At 45.1% G+C, this 18,804-nt stretch overlaps 1 protein-coding gene and 1 long non-coding RNA gene across 18 annotated transcripts in view; one reads left to right on the top strand and one right to left on the bottom strand.

Annotated features, from left to right (window-relative positions):
- LOC101826824 (gamma-secretase activating protein) overlaps positions 1–18,804 on the bottom strand; it is a 103,959-nt gene that overhangs the window by 79,993 nt on the left and 5,162 nt on the right. For all 16 annotated transcript variants that reach the window (XR_005872960.1, XR_005872961.1, XR_005872962.1 and 13 more), the window contains exons 2-5: positions 16,059–16,135; positions 14,970–15,026; positions 7,412–7,481; positions 6,358–6,411 (exon numbers count right to left, since the gene is read on the bottom strand). Coding sequence is in view for 11 of the 16 variants with exons in the window: in XM_040735174.1 (XP_040591108.1) it covers positions 6,358–6,411; positions 7,412–7,481; positions 14,970–15,026; positions 16,059–16,135 (258 nt within the window). In the remaining 5 variants the exon portion in view is untranslated. The remainder of the gene's footprint in view (positions 1–6,357; positions 6,412–7,411; positions 7,482–14,969; positions 15,027–16,058; positions 16,136–18,804) is intronic.
- LOC110342906 lies at positions 254–6,507 on the top strand. 2 transcript variants are annotated; one of them, XR_005872965.1, is made up of 4 exons: positions 254–489; positions 4,136–4,344; positions 4,864–4,951; positions 5,177–6,507. It is a non-coding gene; the product is annotated as an uncharacterized LOC110342906 (long non-coding RNA). The 2 variants fall into 2 exon arrangements; XR_002385079.2 differs by having other exon boundaries at positions 1,581–4,344.

Below are 18,804 nucleotides of genomic sequence, written 5' to 3'. Positions count from 1 at the left end.
CCTGAACTGGGTGGCGGTCAAGATGGGAGATCCCTGGTGACTACAAGTCCAGCTGCTGTCCTGAAGCTAAAAATCAGGGAAGCTTGCAAGGTCCTGGCCCACAGGCTCAGCCTGAAGGAGGAGCGAGCTCAGCGGCTCACTCACACCTGTGACCAAGGGCAGACACTCAGGGCTCAAGGGCTCAGCTGGCCTGCTCCCAAACTCCTCACCCTCCACCCACTGCCAGAGGCCAGGCTGGAGAACCAGTCACCCAGCCAACAATGTGGTCCTTGCAGGTCAGAGAGCACAGCTGCTTTTACTGCAGACCTGCAGGACCAGGCAAGGCTGTAAGAATCTTGTGACTTCCCTACACCACCAGACTCCCCACAGCTCTGTCTGCCTGGACTTCTGGTTATAAAACAGACACGGCAGATGGCGAGGCAGACAAGCCACAGGGAGGGCATCCTGTGGACCCTGCGGGCCGCTTCCGACTGACTTCCTCATCTGAAGGTAGATAGCTGCACTTCCTGTTACCTCTCTTCCTGAGAGGTCTCGGGCAGCCCCGGTTTGTGGTCTTCAAATCAGTGTGACTGAGGACGGCCTCACATGCTTAATCCGCTGCCTGTACCTCGGGAATGCTGGGGTTACAGGGCTTTTTACTTCGCTTTACTGGGGAGGGCGTGCTTCTGATTCTGTCCTGGAATTTGGGATGAGTTTCCTGCCTCAGCCTCTAGGATGCTGGGCTACCCACCCAGTGTTGTGAGATTGGTTTGTTTGCTGTTTGTTTGGGGGTCTGTGTGAGATTTCCTTTCTTTTAACATCATCTTATTTAGTGTCTACAACCTTTTGTTTTGGATTTTTTTTCCTCCTTTGAGGCAGTTTCATGCATCACCTTGCCCAGGTTTGTTGTTATATTTCTGTCAGTCAATGACAGACTGATAAAAATTATTATTAGAAACTAAGAAAATGCCTTGAGGGATTGGAGGAGAATGCTCAGTGGGGAAAGTGTTTGCTGGGCAAACATGAGTTCAGATTTGGAACATCACAGAAAACAGTCAGGCATGGCAGTGTCCACCTACAACGCCAGAGTGGAGACAAGCAGATCCATTACTCATTGGTCAGCCAACCTGGCCAAATCAGTGAGCTCCGGGTTCAGTGAGAGCCTGCCTCAAACAGAGTAAGACGGAGAGCAAGAGAAGAAGGCGCCTAATGTTAAATCCTGTCCTCCACACACATGTCACTCCACACACACACACACACACACACACACACACACACACATGCATCTATCCTTCTGAACACACAAATCACTTGAAAAGGCAAGACCGCAGGCAAGCTATTATATTGAATCACAAGTATAAAACTACAGAATGAAAAGTCAAATGTTTGGTGAGTGCTCATAGTTTATGACAAAACAAAACAGCCTAATGACAGGACACCAATGTTGAAAGGTTGTGTTCCTGTTGACTGGATGCAAACAAAGATGAGTGTTCTAGCGACAAATGCCATGACTAGAAGTGACTTAAGGAAGGGAGGGTTTGGAGGTTGGTTTCTTGTTTGGTTGGTTCTTGGTTTTGGTTTGTTTTGGTTTACACACCTAGGTCACAGTCCATCGCTGAGGGAAGTTGGGACAGGAAGCAGGAAGTGAGACAGAAGCCACTGAAGAATGCTGCTTGCTGACTTACTCATAGGCTCATGCTTAGCTAAAGTCAACACAGCCCAGGACCATTTGCCCAGGGAACGTGCTGCCCACAGTGCGGAGCTCCTTGCTACATCAATTGGCGTTCAGAAGCATGCCCCACAGGCACAGGCACAAGCCAATGTGATGTGGACAGTCCCTCAACCGAGCCTCTTCAGTTGGCTACAAGCCATGTCACATTGATAGTGAGGTCCTCTGGAACTCACTAAATCATGACTCGAGGAATAAGAGGGACACAGGTATCGAAGACAGTCAAGAAGAAAAACAGGACGAAAATATTCTGCAAAAAGTGAGAACAAGAGGAGAAAGCAAACTTCCCTACTAAAATCTATTTTAAACATGTGCAACTAAATTACGACATTAGATAATACAAATGGACAGCCAATTACCTCATAAAAACACCTATACTCTAACTGCCTGAAAAACTCAGTGTTTGGAGGAAATGCTCTAAGGCATTTATGGCATGGATTTATATATTTACAAATAAAATAACCAACTATCATTTAAATTCTCTATTTTCCTCCACTAATCTCCCCCCACCCCAATTCAGCACAGGCCAGGCATTTACCCGGACAACTGCCATAATGGTGGGATTCGGCCACCACTGACAGGAATGTCTCTTGGAAACATGCCGTGCACTTCACATGGAGATCTTGAGCCAAGCCACAGCTCTATGGAATACTTATTTATCCGTCCCCATGGTACGGAGACTGCAGAGTCTCAGTGACAGTGGGGTCCCCATACAAGCGGCCACCCCCGTTGCTGCCCAAGGAGGATCTACTGTATCTGGTAGCAAATGTAGCCACAAGAGAAGACGTTGAGTTCAGCCTGGACCTCGCTCCTATGGGAGATACTGTGACCGAGGAGAGAGGCTGCTGGGAAGTGTGGATCAGAGAATCTGTTACTTGAAATACGTTACAGTTTGTTTCTTTTGCAATGGGAAAATATGTCATTTTAAACAGGAGAATGTCAAATAACACTTTGCAGAAGACTACAACTTTTTTGAATAAAATGACTAATGAGCAGAGGAAAGAAATAGTTCCAAATATCTGTTCAAAGGACAAAACACAACATATTCTATAGTACTTTCTGGTTGCATCACGTCCGAAACCTCTTTTTTAGGATGAAGGTTTTTTTTGCGACAGGGTTTCATGTAGCCCCAAGCTAGCCTTGAAGTCATTCTAGAGCTGAGGATGACACTCAGCTCCTGGTCCTCCTACATCTACCCCTTAAGTTATGGGACAACAAGGGGTTCCCCACAAAGCCCAGCATGTTTCTGAAGTCTTAACTGAACAGAAAGAAACCTTCACGTGGTGACGACTGGTGATTCTCAAAGGTGTTTCTCCAACCCCAGCTTCCTCTCACCTCAACTTCTGACTCATATTCAAATCCTTACCTTACATCTCTAGGGTGTCTAATTCACATCTCAAACCAAGGATAGACAAAACCAAACAATTCCTCCTACTCCTGTTCTCTGTCTCTGTCTCTCTCATACACACACACACACACTTCTGGCACAAAAAAAGGCTGAGTCATTTATGACTTTTCTTTTTCTCATGTGCCCATGAAATCCAGACAAACCTGTTTTCTAAATATGTGCAGATTCACCCTGAGCCAGAGCCACACGGTCCCCTTTTGCTCACAGTGGAGGTCAGGTCAGAGTCTCTGCTATGGAGACAACCATCCTGGCCTCACCTCCGTCTCCTCCACTCCACCTCAGCTCCCTTAAAACAGTGAATCTACAAAACGTAGTCTAGTCCTGTTCTGTCGGAAAGGTGATTCCCACTCCCCTCTCCCAGGCTCCCGTTTAACCCAGTAGTGTTTCCGTGTCCCAAATAGACTAACAACAAGGAAACACCAGATTCCCCACCTCAGAACCTGCTTCCATGAGACGTTTACCTGAGGGAGAGGGGATGGTACGCCAAAGGCCATACACCGTGGACATGAAGTGTCAGCACATTGGTGGCCACCTGGAACCTTAACCGGCTTCAGGACACCTCAGACTCACCCCTTTTCAGACTGGAAATGGGGAGAATCGCCCTTCAGCTGCCTGATGCCCTCTGACTGTGGACTGCCCTGTTGTGCCTCCAGCCAGACTCTAGGCTGTATGTAGACAACAGATCCTGAGACACAAGCAGGAAGTTGGTAGAGAAGCTGAAGGGGAATGTTCTGGAATGGAACAGACAGGGCTGGTTCTCACCTTAGTGGTAGGGATTAGGTGAGTTAGGATTCAAGCTACTTTGTATGATAACTAATACTACTCGGGCAAATGCTTTTAAAGACACAAGCAAATCAATCTCACCACAGGTGCCCAAACCCCAGGCCCAGCAAGCACATCTGAAAAGGATTCAGTTTTGTAAACTTTCAGTTTTCTCTGGGAGTGCATTGCCTAACACAGCAAGAACTGACTATAGGCATGACAGTCAGGCAGAAATGATAACTTTTCTCATACTAAAGGTAACAAGGGACAAAAAGAAGCAGACCACACAGCATAAACCCGACATGCGTGGATCGGCAGCTAAGGCAGTGACCTAGCTTCTCAGGACAAAGGAGCGAGCGCATCCTGTCAGCCTGTGTCCTACGTGGTTCAAACCCTCGTTTAGGGGTCAGAACACTGATGTTCTAGATCACACCCTACATAAACCAGTCCAATGCCACCCCTTGAGGTGAGTATTGCATCAAATCCTAAGAGCGGTAAAGGGGACGAGGAGGCCAGAGAGACAGAAAACAGTGATCATAGAGTGTAAGGGATGAGAGGCCAGAGAGACAGGGAATGGTGATCATAGAGTGTAAGGGATGAGGAAGAGGCCAGAGAGACAGGGGACGGTGATCATAGAGTGTAAGGGATGAGGAGGCCAGAGAGACAGAAGACAGTGACCATAGAGTGTAAGGGATGAGGAGGAGGCCAGAGAGACAGGGGATGGTGATCATAGAGTGTAAGGGATGAGGAGGCCAGAGAGACAGGAGACATTGACCATAGAGTGTAAGGGATGAAGAGGAGGCCAGAGAGACAGGGAATGGTGACCATAGAGTGTAAGGGGAGGAGGAGGAGGCCAGAGAGACAGAAGACAGTGACCATAGAGTGTAAGGGATGAGGAGGAGGCCAGAGAGACAGGGGACGGTGAGGCCAAAGAGAGGGAAGGGGGTTGCGCGTAGTTTGCATAGTTCTTCGTGTGTCACTGCAGGGTGGACGTCATAGTGAATAAGCAATGAGATTTCAGACAAGACATCCTGCTCACCAATATCCTAACAAGAAGAAGGACTGGATGCCAGGTAAATGGAACGGGGGAGCCCCTGGGAAGGAAACAGCAAGGGCCAAAATCAGAGCCTCTGGGCAAGGGTTGAAAAATGGTAGTTTCCGGCTGACTGCAGCCCACGGGGGGGCTGCCACTGGGGGCCGAGTCTTCCAATTGCAAAGCTGGCCCCAGTGAACTTAACTGCCCTTTGCAGCAACAAAAATCTAAACTAAGTTATGGCTCGTCCTTTGGTATTTCCCAGGGGTCAAGACCCTGCACCCATCCCTAGTCCTTGTGGCCGTTGAACACATTTCATTCGGCAACTGAAATATTTCTGTGCTAACACGGGAAACAGCGAGGCCAGTGAGATGACTCAGCGGGCAAAGGACCGGCTGCCAAGCCTGAGTCCTAAATTCAATCTCCAGGACCCAATCGGCCTGAGGAGAGAGCCAGCTACCGTGAGTTGTCCTCTGGCCGCCACACAAGCCCATACGCATGCAGGCATACAAACCAGACACAGTGTAATATTTAACCACATAGGGGATATCTAGAGTCTGAAGCAGTGAAAACATCTTACTCTCCTTTCTTATGTGGGTGTGCATCCGTACAAGCACACGCGTTAATGTGCACATGTGAAGGCCACGGGTCAAATGTGTGTGTCCTTTCTCGGGTACCGTCTGCCTTATTTCGTGAGGCTAAGCTGACTGGCCAGTGTGCCCCGGGGAAGGCCTATCTCCACCCCCATAGCACTGAGATTACAAGTGTGCGCCATCATACCCAGCTACGTATACATGGATTCTAAAGACTGAATTCAGGGTTCTCTGATTGAGCTATGTCACAAGCCTGACACTTCATGTTTCTTCCACGGGATTTTTCGTTTGTAATTGAAACCTGGTGTTAGGCTGAAAGCTCCATGAAGACAGCCACCTCCACCCTTCATTAAAGTTATATCTCCAGCAGCATGCAGGGGGCCTGACCATACGCGGTCAACACCGTTGAATATGTTATGAATTTAAAAAGTGAAGAGATTCCACATAGCTAATAAACTATAAAATAGGTTTTTGTAAATGAACAGATTGTGTTTTATATTGTATTTATGGACTATCCACAATGCATTAGAGATTCATCAATATTTCACCATATTTTTAATAGTACTATAAGTTTCCTCCATTTACATTAGCGTCTGGCCATGGAAGTCAAGTAAATTCTCCATGTTCATTTAGCATCCAAGTGCTAATTATCATCTCATTGTCTACAATTTTCATTACACTATGTTTTGCACCTTCTTGCCTACTTGAGAAACAAAATTTTAAGTCTTGCTTGTGCTTAAATGGCTGCTGTCTTTTTATTCTAAGATAAAGGCATTTCTGAAACGCTTGGAATGTGGCTTAGTCCAGCAGGTCTTTATTATCAGTACATACAAAAGAAGAATAATTCCATTACCTGGATGAAGCTCACTCCTCACTCCTTCTTTAGTGTACTGAACAAAACTTGCAGCTAATGGAAAAGAAAAAAGACCCAATTAACAACTGCTCCTCATGGCCGCTTGTTCAAGTTTATCGTTTTCTACCTGGAATAAATGAGAGTTCTAAAGACCTGTCTCTGTAACACTGAATGACACAAAGCATTCATTCCCGTAGGTGTGCCCTCCCTACAGATTCTCAATTTCAAACTTGATTTACCTAGAACATGCATTTTTCCAGAAAGTTGTTATAATCAAATATTGCAAAATCCAAACACTTCAACTTAAAAGATGTAGCTCTTTTTTTTAATTTTAATTTTAAATAGCTTGTTTTACATGTCAATCCCAGTTCCCTCTCCCTCCCCTCCTCCCGCACTCCCCTCCCCCTTCCCCCCTCCCATCCTCCCACCCTATTGCCAAATCCTTCCACATAGGGGATATCTAGAGTCTGTCATTTTACTCTGGGTAGGGTCCAGGCACTCCCCTAAGAGTCCAGGCTGAGAGAGCATCCCTCTTTGTGCTATAGGCACACGAAGACTGTTTGTATACCAGGGATAGACACTGATCCACAGCTCAGGGCCCCATAGGTTGCACAGGCCTTCTCGCTGACACTCACATTTGGGGGGTCCAGATCAGTCCCATGCTGGCCTCCCCACTGTCGCTCTGGGGTCCAAGAGCTCTCCCCTGTTCAGATCAGCTGTCTCTGCTGGTTTTGCCAGCCCATTCTTTGCCAATTTGCTCATCACTCCTCTCTCTCTGTCACTGGGTTCCTTGGGTTCAGTTCAGCGATTAATTGTGTGTTTGCCTCTGCTTCCATCAGTCACAGGATGAAGGCTCCCGGATGGTTATAGACATCAAGTTCATTATCAGGAATGGGCATTCGAGGTGGTCTCTCCATTATTGCTTAGCTTGCCAATTGGTGTTATCCCTTTAGATCACTCGAGGTCGCTCTGATGCCTGATCTGTATTCGATCCTATGATTCCCTCTTCCCCCTATTCTACCCCCACCCCCTCAGCAATGAGATCTCAACTCACCAAGCAAAGTTCTCTCGCTGTTGACAGAGCAGCTGACGGCTTGCATGTCCTTCTCAAAGGTATACAGATGCTATTAAAATGACCAAAAAGGATGGTTATAGCAAACAACAATTGTATGAAGCTAAGTTCCTACTAAACTTTATACCACGCATTGTGTGTGTGTGTGTGTGTGTGTGTGTGTGTGTGTGTGTGTGTGTGTGTGTTTGGTTTTGTTTTTTTTTTTTTTGTTTTTTTTTGTTTTTGGTTTTTCCAGACAGGGTTTCTCGGGTTTCTATTGCTTTGGAGGCTGTCCTGGAACTAGCTCTAGTAGACCAGGCTGGCCTCGAACTCTGCCTCCCTAGTGCTGGGATTAAAGGCATGTGCCACCAATGCCCAGCCTATATTACGAATTGTTTAGCAAAACATTTTCCAAAGGACCCTCAGTGAACTGTCTACGCTAATATGGTCTGGATTATTTTTCAAGGAAAATGTTTAATATTTTATGCCACATTTGGCACTGAAACTTAGCTATGAGACAACAAAACAGTGTGATTCAGAACACAAACTTTGAAACTAAGCTAGGCCCATGGTCAAATCCTGACTGCTATTTTCCAACTGGGTGACTTTGGACAACTTATTCATGTTACCTATCCATCGTAGTTAGCAGAGGACTATAATGTGTATCTCATGTTATTATGAGGTCTGAGAAACACTGGAGTGGTGTGGTCAGGGTATCTCGTGGGGTTGGTTATTGTGAGGATGAAGAGGGACTTAGTATGATGATGTACACTGTCATAATGAGCTCTAATGTTAGCATTGTAAGTGTGAGATGAGAAAACCTCTAGTTAGACACACGCTTGACTATGATACCATCGTGTGTCATAAGTATAAAGAAGTGACTAAAGAATCTTCTACCTTTCCTTAATCGTTCCTTTTTATGAATGTCTGAAACGTTCAAGATATCAAGAGAAGCCAGTCATGTTTGCACACCAGTGACCCCAACCCTCCAGAGGCTGAGACAGAAGGGTTACAAGTTGGAGGCCATCCTGAGCTACACAGAGTGGGACCCTGTCTTAGACAACATTGGCGGTGGGGGTCAAAAGAGCCCATTTCAACAATGCTAAGGAAAATAAACAGTCGTGTAGATGGAAAGTGTGATGTGTGGGTTGAGGGCCGAGGCCACACTATGACTGCATCATCATATCTCCACGAGAAACAGTTACTGAAGGGGAGCGTGGACTTAATATGAAGACACGAAATTTGGGGCTAGAGAGATAGCTCAGCTCTATGAGCTGCTCTTGCAGAGGATCCAAGTTCAGTTCCCAGCACCCACATCAGGCAGCTCGTAATTGCACTTATGTCCGACCCAGGGGCATCCGATACCTCCTTGGACAATTCTGAGCATGTACCCACACAAACACACACAGAGAATTAATAACAAACTCTTTTATAAAGAAGTTACTACATTCCTGTTGAAAGTTTTGCTTTTTAAATTCTTAGCTCTGAGTGATTTTTATTTATAAGTAAGAAAAATCATAGATTACACACTACATTTTTGGTATGTTATACTTCTAACTATGAAATCCCACATGAGTAACCTTGATATTTAAAAGATGTGAATGCTGTCAAATACAACATCAAACCTTTCAAACCTCAGGCAATGCCAAGTCCATTCCAAGAGGTAATTTTGTAATGTGTACAGTAGCCTTCCAGATTTTCTAAAGTTATATCAATATATACTGTGCCCTTATGTTTCTTAGTTTTCTAACATGAATGGAGTGTATTGCCCTATCAAATACCTTTCTTCACGTAGAAAAGGTTTTGGAGAACCCTCTGTGCCAGTATACATTTAAGTGTGTGTGTGTGTGTGTGTTATGTATATATAATGCAAGTACACATGCCTATGCTTGTGCTGTGAAGGTCAGTGGTCAGGGTCAAATGTCTCTTCTATCATGACCCAACAATCTGGCTAGATAGTCAGGCCCAAGAATCCCTGGACCCTGCCTGTCACATTCCCGGTACTGGGGATTGCAGATACGCACCACGGGTGCTGTTTTTCACATGGGTCCTGGGGATGTGAACTCATGTTTGTCCAGCAAGCACTTTACCTTCTAAGACATGTCAGCCTTCTCATAGCCCAGCTTAAAAGACTGTTTAACCCTCAGCAATTGCATTTATTCCCAAATAACTTATTAGTGGGCATTAATTTAAGCTAGCTCCCACTTCTAGGTACTAAAATGATCCAAATAATATTTTGTGTATATTATTTTCCAGTGCTGGATCTCAAATCTAGGAGCTTGTACAAGCTGGGCAAGTACTCTGCCACTGAGATACATTAAACCTCAAACGTGTCTTTGCGAGCCTATGCAATAATTGCTGGGCCATAAGGAATACAGTATGGAATTCTTCAATTGTAAACATCAAAAAATATTCACCAAACTAGTTTCTGCAAAGAAGCAGTTACACAGTGGCTCATGGAACTGGAAAAGGCAGATCTGGATGTTAGCAATGGTTTAAACCAGAACTGTAAATACCTATTCTTTTATTTTTCTGGATTTAATACATTATCAGCCTCCACATAATGAAACTCCCAAGTTCTGGTTCCCAAAGCCATGGCAGTTCTAATCCACATGAGCAGAAACAGGACAGTCTCAGATTCCCAGGAAAGCCTGTTAGATACTTGTAACCCACGAGTGCAGGTCTTATTCCCTCTTGCATGCTCTGAGGGTCCACTAGCAGGGGTGGAGGTGGAGAGAGAGACCAGAGGAAGGTAGGGAGGAAAGGGTTAGAATTTGCCTACTTAAGGGTTGGTAATGAGCTGCTTTCTATTTGACCACGTGAGGAGAGCCAGTCATTTCAACCTGCAGAGGGCAAGACCAAGATGAAGAGTCTCACTTCTCTCTGTTCTTCCCACTGAAATCCCTGAATATTCTCTACAAAGGAAACTAAGAAGCCTGGAACGTTGAGCAAAGAAAACACAAGTTAGATGCATGGTTCTACCGTAAACACAAAGCTGTCTGTGGGTTCAGCCTACAGCATCCAGGGGGTGAAGGGGTGCAGACTCTGGGGACTCCAAGTTCTGAGAAATGAAGCATAACATATTCTAGACTTGAGCTAAAGAAGAGATTATGACAGAAACTATGTCGGGAATAGACAGAAACACTGCCCCCCCCCAGGTAAAGAAATGAGAAATCTAGCAAGACAGACCGTTAGGTGCTGCCTAGTCCACTCTAGCAAAACAGTCTGGGGAAAATGCAGACCCACTTGTCCCTTTACCCACAAGGCTGAGTGGGAAGACTAGGGTCCCACTCCCTCCAGATGCCCCAGGCACTGTCCACTCCTGTGGGAAAAGTAGAAATCAAGACAACGTAGAAATCTACCTCCTCGCCTTTACTCCCAGCACTCAGAAGGCAGAGGCAGGTGGATCTCTGTGAGTTCGAGGCCAGTCTGGTCTACAGAATGAGTTCCAGGACAGCCTCCAAAACAATGCAGAGAAACCCTATCTTCAAAAAAAAAAAAAAAGAAAGAAAGAAAAGAAAAAGAAAAAATCCACCTCCTTGCAACACACAGAAAGTTATGTAGGAATTATGGACATCCACCCAGACCCAGCACTGAGGAGACCTGGACCTTCCCTAGTGAGGCACTGTCAGAAGGTCTGACTAGGAAGCCAAGACTTATGCCCCCACCTCTCCTAACACCTACTAGCAGGAAGCCACAAACCCCATCTCCACCCAGCACCAGCAGGGACCCTCTTTGCCGAGTGTCATGACAGGAAACCAAGTCAAGGAGCTTGAGTCTTCACTCCTACATAGCAGGAGTGGGGTGGTGCCCTTTATTCCTCAACAAGTTCTGTAGCAGAGAGGCACTAAAACAGAAAACTAAATAAGACCTAGAGTCTCTTGGGAGATACTCAAACTATGAGTCATGCCAGGAACAGGAAAACTTCAGCTTGAGTGAGAAAAAAACAGACATTAAACACGGGGGTGGCAAATAGTAGATGTTGTGGCAAAAATTTTAAAGCAGATAGGGTTTCAGAAAACAAAAAGCAGCCTTCATTAAGAAGTTTAAATTGTGATTGAATAAAAACAATGGAAATCTTAACAAGGACATACATTAAAAAGGCATAGAAATTTTACTGCTGAAAATTACAATAATCAACTTTTAAAATATCAAATGATAACAACATACTAAAAATATCCAGGGCCAGTGAGACCTCTATCGATCTACAAGGATGACACCAACTGGCAAGCTAAGCAATAGTGGAGACTGCCTTAAATGCCCCTCCCTGATAAAAAACTTGACAACTACCTTATATGCCATCCTAGAACCTTCATCCAGTAACCGATGGAAGCAGAGGCAGACACCCACAGCTAAACACTGAACTGAACCCCTGGAACCCAGTGACAGAGAGAGAGGAGCGAAGAGCAAATGGGAAAAGAATGGGCTGGCAAAACCAGCAGAGACAGCTGATCTGAACAGGGGAGAGCTCATGGACTCCAGACCGACAGCGGGGAGGCCAGCATGGGACTGATCCAGACCCCTAAATGTGAGAGTCAGTGAGGAGGCCTGGGCAACCAACCTATGGGGCCCTGGACAGTGGATCAGTGTTTATCCCTCGAATACTAACAGACATCGTGTGTCCATAACACAAAGAGGGATGCTCTCTCAGCCTGGACTCTTAGGGGAGTGCCTGAACCCTACCCTGAGGGAAGTGACAGACTGAATATCCCCTGTGTGGAGGGAGGTGGGAATGGGGTGGGAGGCTGAGGGGGATGGTGGAGGGGTGTGGGAGGAAGGGAGGGAGAAGGAGCTGGGATTGACATGTGAAGCAAGCTCTTTTCTAAAAAAAAAAAAAGTAATAAAAGTTTTTTCTTGAAAAAAAAAGAAAAGAAATTATTATTAAACACTTAGAAAAACATCTAATCTGAACAACACAAAATAAATAAGCTGGGACCAAGGGAAAGGAGATGGACCTCATAGACGCTGAGTATCACAAAGATGATTAACTAATCTGATGTAATTAAAGTCCAAAACAAGAGAAAAGTAGAACTTTTGTTAAGTGTTTGAAGACATGGTGGCTGATGAGTGAATTGCCCCAAATTGGGCAAAAGATCTAAGAAGCTGAATGAAAACCCAAACAATGGAGGGAGGGAGGGCTGGCTCTGGGGTCATAAGAGCAGGCGAGCTGGCCCCGCCCCTCACCAGCTGCAGCACTAGGGAGAGTGGCCCCTGAGCCTCACCTGGGCAACCAGCAGAGCTGACTCTGAAAGTCCCGGTGTGGGAGAGCCAACCCTGGAGATGTAGGAGCAGGAGAGCAGGCCCCGGCCCTCGCTCACTGATGCAAAGGTGAACTGGAGAAATCACCCTGGTGGTCAGGACAGGGACGGCTGGTGGGCTGAGCAACCCTGGAACTACCCAGGCCCAGAGCCAGGGTCACGAGTTGGCCCACGCCAACATCCACCCCATCTATGATCTACAGCATACGAAGGGACCAGCCCTGCAGACCCAAAGCTACAGGATCTTCACGATACAGGGCAGCAACAGGATACCCAAGAGGAGTCCAGTGAGGATCCACCATCAATAGCGTAAAAGAAGCCAGAGGCCTCGAACCAGACCAACGACTCTTGGCAATGAGCGCTTAAAGTAAAGAGGAATAGACAAAGGTGTCCTGTGTGACTCATGGTGTCACACTACAGCTTCCAGTGATAAGATTGGTTTTCCTTTTGTTTTCTTTCTTTTTTCTCTTACATTTCATTTTATTCGGGGGGGGGGGGGGGGTTGCAAGGGCAGAGGGTGGATACAAAGGGAGGGGGGGTCAATGGGATGGAGATGCGTGACGTGAAAGACAGAATAAATGAAACAGAAAGAAAAGAAAATCACAAACCCATAGGGACGCACTCAAGTAAATTTTCAGAAGACAGAGGGCAAAGGGAAAAAAATAACTTCTTCAAAAGTGGTTGGGGGAAATGACACCCTAAATACTGGAGGAGAATAATTGAAGAGACAGGTTTCCCACGAGAGACCGTGAAGGGAGGGAGGAAGGAAGACGTTTTTTTCAGGAACCAAAAGACAATACCAGTCAGCTTGAATTCTATACTTGACAAAAACCAACCTTCAAAACGAATAAATGAAAGAAATGCTCAGGTAAAGACAGCTGAGAATGTATGACCTGCGCACCAACTCTAAAATACTGTCACTAAAACAATTTCTTAAAAGACCGAGAAAATGTAAAAAAGAAAAATAAAAAAGAACACCAGGGAGGAAGATGAAACAATGGAGAGAAAAAACTATAGCGGAGAGTGGATTTTCCTCAGTTCATATTTCTTAAATGATATTTGACAACAAAGGTAAATGTGTGTCATCAAATGTAGGTCTTGAAAAAGCGCCAAGAAGGGAAGGCTGCAGCACCCACCTACCATGAACGATGGCCACAGGTTCAGTCCCAAGGTCCATAAGACAAAATAAACAAACGTAAATAAAAGTCTTTCTAAGGGGAGGGTGGCTGGAGAGATGGTGGAGCACTTGAGAGTGCTGACTGCTCCTAAAGAGGACACAGGTTCAGTTCCCAGCACCCACGTGGTGGCTCCCAACTCCAGTCCCAGGGGATCCAGTGCCCTCTTCTGGCCTCCATGGGCAGTGCGTGATGCACATAATCTCACACAGGCACACACACACACAAAGTAAATAAACCCATAAATAAGCTGGAGACAACTAACTCTAGGTGAATGACTTACGAGACAAGGCTCATGAGTGTCACTGGAACTGGGAAACGGTAAAATTCAGAACGTATAGAAGCCAAGGAAAGGGCTGCACTGCCCCCCCCCCCGTTTTACTTGCCTCTTCCCCGAGACTGTATTTCAACAGGCTTTGCCCTGGTCACAAGCGGAACACTGGCTTGTGTGGTTACTGAATCAGAGAATAAACAGATGAGCAAGTGAGTGAACAGCTGTGGGGGAAGGGGTGGGTGACAGGAAAAGAGAATGGACCACACTGGAAGCCTGTGAGAAACTCTGAATGAATGAAAGACATTTAAGTTCACGGGCCACTGAGATCTGATTTCTCGGTTGTTCATATGTAAGCGCAGACTACCCTCCCACCCTGATGTCCCGATCAGACAAAACTTGTCCACACTGACCAGGAACTAACAGGAGTGGTTTTGGAGAAAATTAAGGAACCTGCTCCAAACCTGGATTGCTCCTGAAAATGAATAAAAACAATGACGTGAAAGTTAGTCAGAACCGGAACTCAGAGCCAAGGGTCATTATGAAAAAGGCCTAGGAGCCACACACAGGTCTGGGGGAAGCAATGGACTTCCTACTTTTATTTTTCCCCCTTAATATTATTAAATTAGTCTGAGCCAACTTAGGTTAAATTTCAAAGAACTAAGATTGTGTGTGTCACTTTGGTTCAGCTGTCATTATACTTTTTTTTTGTAACATGGATAAAACCACTAAAGAAATAGGAAAAGGGAAGAAATGAAATTATATAAGCCTTCAGAAAATAAAACTGAAGTGTATATCTAAAAAACAGAGGAGGCAGAAAGAAAGAAAATAGAGTCAACTGAAAAATCTGCAATTACCTCATTCTGTCTGGTTTGGCAGTCATAGATTCCAAAGACAGCATTTCCCTTATTATCCTAAAAATTAAGTAGATGTTTATTAGTGTCATTGTTTAGGAAATCAGGTTGTCACAGGTTTTGAAACAAACCTAAAATGACTCTAACCATTTTAGCAGTACGCACACTAAAGGAAGCCTGCTGTGTATATTCAGAAGGACCAGATCTAACTCAGCTAGTCCCTGGGACTTGGAGAGGCAATGGGTCACCACTGAGCAGCTGAGAGGATCTGGGAACTGGCTAGGAGGCCTCAGCATGAGCCTCCAGATGTGTCCTTAAGAGAATAAATATGGCAGACTGTAACTGAACAAGCCCTCAGTATTCTTATAGGTAAAATTGAATCTTTAAATACAAAATCTCTAAATATAACTTAATAAAGTTTTAATCAACAGGGAAACAAAGTATGGTGGGACAAATGTCACTAGCTGCTGGAATTATTCCTTCATGTGTCCCTATTAGCAGATTTGTCAGTAGAATAAATTTTCCTTAGATGTGCAACTCCAAAGATGTTGTTGAACACCCACAGTGTCAACTACGGTTAAATTTACATCTGTATGTACACAGTAGCCATAGTTAACATTTTCTCAAAGACAAAATTTTAGCATACTAGTTAGGTTTAAATATCTTGACCTTTTTTCCCCTCTACAAAATGAAATTATCCATCCATTCTAATTTTTTTGAATTTCAGATATGTAGTTTTCTCTGATTTTTCAAAGAGAAAATATTTCTTAAGATGGACTGTCAGTCACTCTTCAATATCACCTACACAGAAGTCAAGGTACTTAAAGGTTAAGTACCAACAAGTCTTTGCTGCCCTTCAATAAAGTGGGGTACAGATTCTGTAAAGTCAGTCTCAGCACTGGGGAAGTAGAGGCAGGCAGAGATCTGTGAGTTTGAGACCAGCTTGGTGCACATGGTGAATTCTGGGCTAGCTGTGACTACGTTCTGAGATCCTGTCTCAAAAAAAATCTATAAAAGACTAATAAAAATGGCTAAAACTTTAAACTCTATGTTGTACATATTTACTGCAATAAGAAGACAACATGGACTTACCTTATAGGTATAAATAATGTTTCCATTTCTTTCAATGTTTAGTACACGTAAACTCTCATAAGCTGTTTCTAAAACACCTGGAATATATAATGGAAGGCTAATATTCAGAAAATGGTTTTAACATATCCAACAAATACAGTATTCCTGAAAGAAATCAAGATAAAAACTGTAAGCTATTGTCTCTGTTATATGGAGTTTACAAGCAGGCAAACATAATCTGTCCCATTAGAAGTCAAGGAAGTGGAGGGGCGAGGGGGTGGCGAGCTCTGAGCACACTGAGAAGCTGTGGAGACACTCATTGGGCTATGCCCTCTTGACCTCTTGTTATAGACTCTTCTGTATGTCATATCGAAATTATTTCAGTTGTATAGTAGCTTTTCTCTATGCATTCTGAGGCTACATACCAACGTCAAACTCTTACACTTTCCTGCTGGATTCACCCCTGCCAGGTGCTCGGCTGAGTTCCAAGTGTTCGAACAATAAATTAAAATAATAAGAGTTTTCAAAGCAGGGCACTGAGGAGATGGTTCAGTCGGCAAAGTGCCAGCCAACCAAGCATGCAGACCTGCGTTCAGACCCCAGGACCTATGTAAAAAGCCAGGCATACAGCACATATCTGCAACTCTCTGGCTGGAGCGGGAGACTCAGATGGGCCCTCTAGCTGGCTGCCAGCCAGGATAGCAGTGAGTGAGTGCCAGCTTCAGGGAAAGGCCCACCGTGTCTCGAGAAAGATGGAGTACCGTGGAGCAGGACACATCTCTGCTAGCCTGTGTCTACACACATGCGCACACGCACTGCACTCACGTACACACCAGGAAACAGGCAAACCAGAGAGCGCAGACATCCCTGTGCAGCCGGCCTCACGGGACACTGTGTTTGGAGAATGATGCTGAGATAGCGCAGATGTTACTATTCAGAAAACGGCTCTTCTCTTGCTATCAGGAACCCCCCCACCCCCACCTCCAGAGAGGTTTCTGTGTAGTAAGGACCCCGGAGGAGAAAGAGAGGAGGGGAAAAGCACTGTCTGAGCTGAGACCCTTTCGTCCTGAAGGGGCTGCAGAGAGGTCTCTGCCAGGAGCCAACCTCATGGCCTGATGCAGCGGTGTGTGAGACCTAGGACATCTGCCACCTGATGGCATTTCCCTGCAGAGGGTACAGCCAGGAAGGGGGATTTCCTGTGAGGCTGTCCAAGCACAGGTTTGCAACTGCACGCATTGCCGCATTGCGGTGTGAGAAAGCACTGAAAACCAACTACTTTACTGGATCGATATGTTTCTGGAACTGACGAACTCAGTCTCTGAAGCTACATGCACAACTGCCTCGGAGCACGGAGGACCTAGGTGAAGCTCATGTCCTCTCCTGCCCTGAGCTCTGGCTCTGGGGGCTTTACTCTAGGGAAAGTGACTGAGCCGCGTGTCTTATTTACTCTCCAGTAAACAAGTTCATCTTCTAGAGCAGGAACAAAGACCTTTACACAAAACATTTAACTTAAAGTTTAACTGCCCGTCTTCATTTACCGTCTTTAGGACAGTCTTGATTCTACAGGTAAAGGATTTAAATGAACAGTGGTGTGTAGAGTACTCTTGATTATCATTAACTGAGGATTAACTGGTATTTTTAGCGTCCTCCAAAGCTGTTCACAATTAAATTGCTTAAACTTGGTTGCTCATATACAAATAGACTATCCAGACATTAAAACAGTATCACATTGGTTATGGAAAATTCAAATGTTTACATGAAGCATGCAAAGCACCCTACAACAGCTCATTGTGTCTGCACTTCTAATCAATAAGCAAAGGAAGAGCAGAATAGAAGCAAGGGTAAGGGAGAACTGAGCGCCAGAGCTGGAGCTGGTTTCGGGGAGGAAGCGCAGATTTCACAGAAGCTCGGCCGCAACCCTGAAGCCTCTCTTCCTGTCTGTCATGAGACACGGTTGTGTAAGAGTTCTGCAGCCAGGATGCAGAAGTGGGGTTCATAGGCAGGTACATGTTTCTACTGTCGGATCCCTTCCCACTGATTTAAAATGTATGCATAATCGTTTGGGCTTACAGCAGAACGAGCTTCAGTCAGCTGACTGCCAAGTAGCACTTTCCAGTGTGTTCTCATCTCCACCACACACACTTGGGCTCGGGTTTTACAGACCCATCGCACTTAAAGGACAGCTGAATTCAGCAAGATGAGGACCCCGGGCCCATCCCACACAGTGAGGAAACAGTGCAGGGTCATCTCAAACCACAAAGGGACAAAGGGAACAGTGAGCTTGTGCCCTGTGTCAGACGTAACGGGAAGATGAATTAATCACCTTGCAGAGCATTCTGTAACAGCTGAAGAGGTGTGCTTTGAGCAAGCTCATTCCCATCTTGCAATGACGCGAAGCTTCCAGAATGCAACGTGTCAATATTTTGAGAATTTTTTTCTTTCAAGAGTATAAGGATGCTGGGACAGACCTTTACAAAAGTATACTTAAAGTTTCAGCTAAGATAAGAAATTCCTTTACAAGAAGTCTTGAAAAAAAATTTTGGCAAGCATCTACTTTTAAACCACTGAGAAATGCTCCACCAAATACAGGTTATAATTATCGTGTGTGTGTGTGTGTGTGTGTGTGTGTGTGTGTGTGTGCATATAGACATGCATAAGTACATATACACACCATGGGCATTCAGCTCTGCCTGTATTAGAAACATTTGGGGAGTTTTTAAAGGAACGCTGATGCTCCAAGCAAGAACCAAGATATTCTCCTTTTTAA

This window comes from Mesocricetus auratus, unplaced genomic scaffold (genome assembly GCF_017639785.1).
Source record: "Mesocricetus auratus isolate SY011 unplaced genomic scaffold, BCM_Maur_2.0 Super-Scaffold_100043, whole genome shotgun sequence".
In the NCBI taxonomy this organism is placed as follows: Eukaryota; Metazoa; Chordata; class Mammalia; order Rodentia; family Cricetidae; genus Mesocricetus; species Mesocricetus auratus.
This window is presented reverse-complemented; position numbering and strand designations above follow the sequence as displayed.